The sequence below is a fragment of the Chinchilla lanigera genome, unplaced genomic scaffold, assembly GCF_000276665.1.
Source record: "Chinchilla lanigera isolate Chin_1 unplaced genomic scaffold, ChiLan1.0 scaffold00191, whole genome shotgun sequence".
Classification (NCBI taxonomy): domain Eukaryota; kingdom Metazoa; phylum Chordata; class Mammalia; order Rodentia; family Chinchillidae; genus Chinchilla; species Chinchilla lanigera.
Genome location: NW_004955592.1, coordinates 589,750 through 593,323, shown reverse-complemented (window position 1 = coordinate 593,323; position 3,574 = coordinate 589,750). Strand labels below are relative to the sequence as shown.

General features: G+C 43.7%; 1 protein-coding gene across 1 annotated transcript; it reads left to right on the top strand.

The window, feature by feature from the left end:
* Positions 1 to 316: 316 nt before the first annotated feature.
* LOC102013233 (late cornified envelope protein 1A) lies at positions 317 to 1,939 on the top strand. The gene is made up of 2 exons (XM_005414620.2): positions 317 to 406; positions 1,294 to 1,939. Exon 2 carries the CDS (start codon positions 1,317 to 1,319, stop codon positions 1,647 to 1,649), a length of 333 nt encoding a protein of 110 aa, XP_005414677.1. The 5' UTR covers positions 317 to 406; positions 1,294 to 1,316; the 3' UTR covers positions 1,650 to 1,939.
* Positions 1,940 to 3,574: the final 1,635 nt, after the last annotated feature.

The following is a 3,574-nucleotide window of genomic DNA, read 5'->3' as shown; positions in this document are numbered from 1 at the left end:
ATGTTTTTATGTGACTTTGATTATTTTAGGTTGTGCTAAATATAGAGAGCTGGGATGTTTAGAGGCTTTTATGATTTCTATGTCAAAGCAGACCATCAAAGAAATCCAAGGAGAGGTTCTGGGAGGTGAAGCTACTATAAAAACAAGATTGGGAGGTCAAGCAATTCTAGGAGAAATAGGCATGGAGTATAGAATTTCCCTGACCCACACAGAGGGAGGAGCACCCAGTCATCACCAGTTATAGCATCACGTGGGTGGCTGGAACTGGGTCCTCACGTGTCTTCCTTCTGTCTCACATGTTGAGGTAGAGCCTGAGGCTAGGATAAAAGGGTCCAGGGACAAAGCATTTCCATCCACTCACCTCCTGAGGTATCCACGAACTCGAACTCTGAGCTCCTTGACTTCGGTAAGTGTCCACTGGGAATGGAAGCAGAGTTTCTTAAGGAGATTCTCAGACCAGAGCAGGAGAGGAGGCTGGGAAGCACCCTGAGGGCTGGAGCGAGAAGCAGACTGCTCTACTGTGAGAACAAAGGGAGGCTTGTGATTCCTTCCCAGGGCTTTGAGAACTGGCAGATCCTCAGTTGATTGGAACTCTTAGAGGGAGGGAGTGACAATAGCGGCTAATACCCTAAAAGAATTCCAGAGAGTTAGTTGAGCTTGAGATGCCACTGCAATATATAACTATGGACAGGAATTCTGAAAACAAGGAGGGGGTCCAAGGAGCTCTTATGGAAGCTGATGCACACACGGGTATGGGAAGGGGCCTGGGAATATATTTTAAGAGCTTCACAGTTGAAAGAACACAGGGAGTAAAATAATCTGTAGACCAAGCAAGAGGTGCTGTGTCTGGGAACATCAGGGGGTCCAGCTGTGAGTCAAGGATCTTCTGTACAGGCCTTTATTTATCCTCAGCTTCTGCCTTCACAGAGTGAGCAGGTCAGGAAATGGCTATGATCCCTTTTTATTTGGATTGCATATGTCTGGATGTAGAACTATTTAGAATGTTGACAGGATATTTTTTTGTATCAAGGAATTATTTCACTTCTAAATTAGTCTTTATACAATAATTTCAATGTTTAGACAACATAAATCTGTGCTTTGCACCTTATAATGATAGTTATTTTCTCTTTGGCAAATGATGATCTCCTTCTAGTAAGGATAACAGTGCTGGGGATTTGTTTTCTGTGACTGACACTAAAACTAAAGTATGTTTAGTAGAAATGAAGTAGAAAGGGCAAGAGTGGGCAGGGTGGCCTGTTTCCTGCATCTAACCTGAATTTACCTCTCCCTCAGCTCCTGAACCACTACCTACCACGATGTCCTGCCAGCAGAACCAGCAGCAGTGCCAGCCTCCTCCCAAGTGCACCCCCAAGTGCCCTCCCAAGTGTCCTACACCAAACTGCCCCCCAAAGTGTCCCCCTAAATGCCCCCCAGTCTCTTCCTGCTGCAGTGTCAGCTCTGGTGGGTGCTGTGGCTCCAGCTCTGGGGGCTGCCACAGCTCCGGGGGTGGTGGCTGCTGCCTGAGCCACCACAGGCCCCGCAGGTCCCACCGCCACAGACACCAGAGCTCTGGCTGCTGCAGCCAGCCCTCCGGGGGCTCCAGCTGCTGTGGCGGGGGCAGTGGCCAGCAGTCTGGAGGCTGCTGCTGAGGATGAGCCTTAATCTTGAAGAGCAACATTCAGGAAAGCAAACTACAGAATGTATCATCTTGTAGGTCTGCCTCAAAGACTGAGAAGTTCCAGGGAAGACAACTTGAGATTTGTTTAGCCTCCCTTGGTCTAAAAGCTCATATCTCCCCTGATTCCTATCAGCTGGCTTCGGACTCCAACTTGCATCTACCCTCCATGTTTCCTTGTTAAATATTCCAACTTCCTCCTTGTTTTACTTCTTACATTGTGAACCTGACTGAATAAAACAATAAAATAAGAAATATGCTTAATGCTTCTTTTAGAAGGTCCTTTTTCTTCTTGGGTGGCCATTACTAACCTCACAGATCATCTGCAAGAGGTGACCTTGGACCTCAAAGGACACAGGGGCACTTAGGCTTGAATTTGAATAAATGGGCACAGGAATAGGGGAGATAAATTTTCACAGCTCAGTTAGTCACATTATTGCCAAACTTGGGATTAGACCAGGGAGATGACATTGCACTGAGGAACTCTGGAAGACAAACAGCTTTATTATGCTAATGGGCTCCAGGACAAAGAGGTCCAAATTACCAGCCCGGTCTTGGAGTAAAACAGGTGCTTACATAGGTTTTTAGGAAGAAGTACAAAAGGCAGGTAACAGGGTCTTCTATAGTTGATTACATGTGTCTTGGTTACACGATGGCAGGAGAGCACAGCAGAGGAAAGATGCTGAGTTCATGGGAGCTGGGAAGCATACTAGGGCTAGAGAGCCAGAGAGGAAGGAGCAAGGCACCAAACATAAACTCCCAGGCCACACTTCCTTGATCTATTTAAACACAGTCAGAGGTGTGCCACACCAGTCCCTCAGGTGGCTACCAAAGTCAGTGTGACCATTCATGCTAACCTCTACAATTATTTTTTTAAATTCTTGATGAAAGCTATTCCAAGTGGGGTGAAAGCAGATCTCAGTGTACTTTTTACTTACATTGCCCTGATGGCAAAGATGTTGACCATTTTTCATAAAATTACTGGTAATTGATACATTTTCTTTTGAGAAGTATGTATTTGGTTCATTTTCCCATTTAATGATTAGATTACTTATGCTTTTGATCTTCAGTTTTTGGGGTTCATCATGTTAAGTGAAATAAGCAAACCTCAGAAAGGTGAATATGACATGTTTTCTCTCACATGTGAAATCATGAAGTGGCAAGGGGAGAGACAGAGACAGACAGAGACAGACAGACAGAGACAGAGAGAGAACGTGGAAGTAGAATGGAGACTATTAGAGAAGAGGAAGGGGATGGAAGGAGATGATCAAAATATGTTGTGTGCATGTATGAAAGTGTCACAATGGCCTCATTACTGTGAATAATTAATATATACTAATAAAAAAACAAGTAAAAATAATGTTTAAATCGTGCTGTAAAATTTGCCCTCTTGTTACCATTTCAACAAGTACTGTTTCTCTCTCTCCTAACTGCAGTACAGCTGGGTTTTTTTCCTGAACACACTTTGCATACCACGTCTCTGAACTTGCCCCTGTACTTCTGAAATGAAGTGGCTCTCTACCCAATAAATTATGTGCTTTTCAAGAATGATGTTTAAGTCTCAATAGAATTTTTATATCTTTCTTTTTAGTTTATGGGATATAATATATAGCTCTTTGAATCATGTCCTTGTGCCCTTAATGCTTACTCAATGGGACAGTCCTCTGGTTCTTTGATGCATACACAGAAAGGTCTAGTAGCTTTGCTAGTAATTAAAAATCACATCCCTAGTCTCAGTTCAAAAGTTGGAATATCTGATCTGAGAAATAACAGCAATGCCAAATTTGACTTAATGATGTTTTGTCAATGTCCCTGCTCCTATGGACTGATCAATCACAGCAGGGTGATGAAGCCTGGTTCTTCTACCTTTATTTTCTACCTGATAGTTGTGCTACTCCT

Coding starts and splice junctions, on each gene's coding strand:
- LOC102013233 (XM_005414620.2), top strand. CDS start 1,317: ATGTCCTGCCAGCAGAACCAGCAGCAGTGCCAGCCTCCTCCCAAGTGC.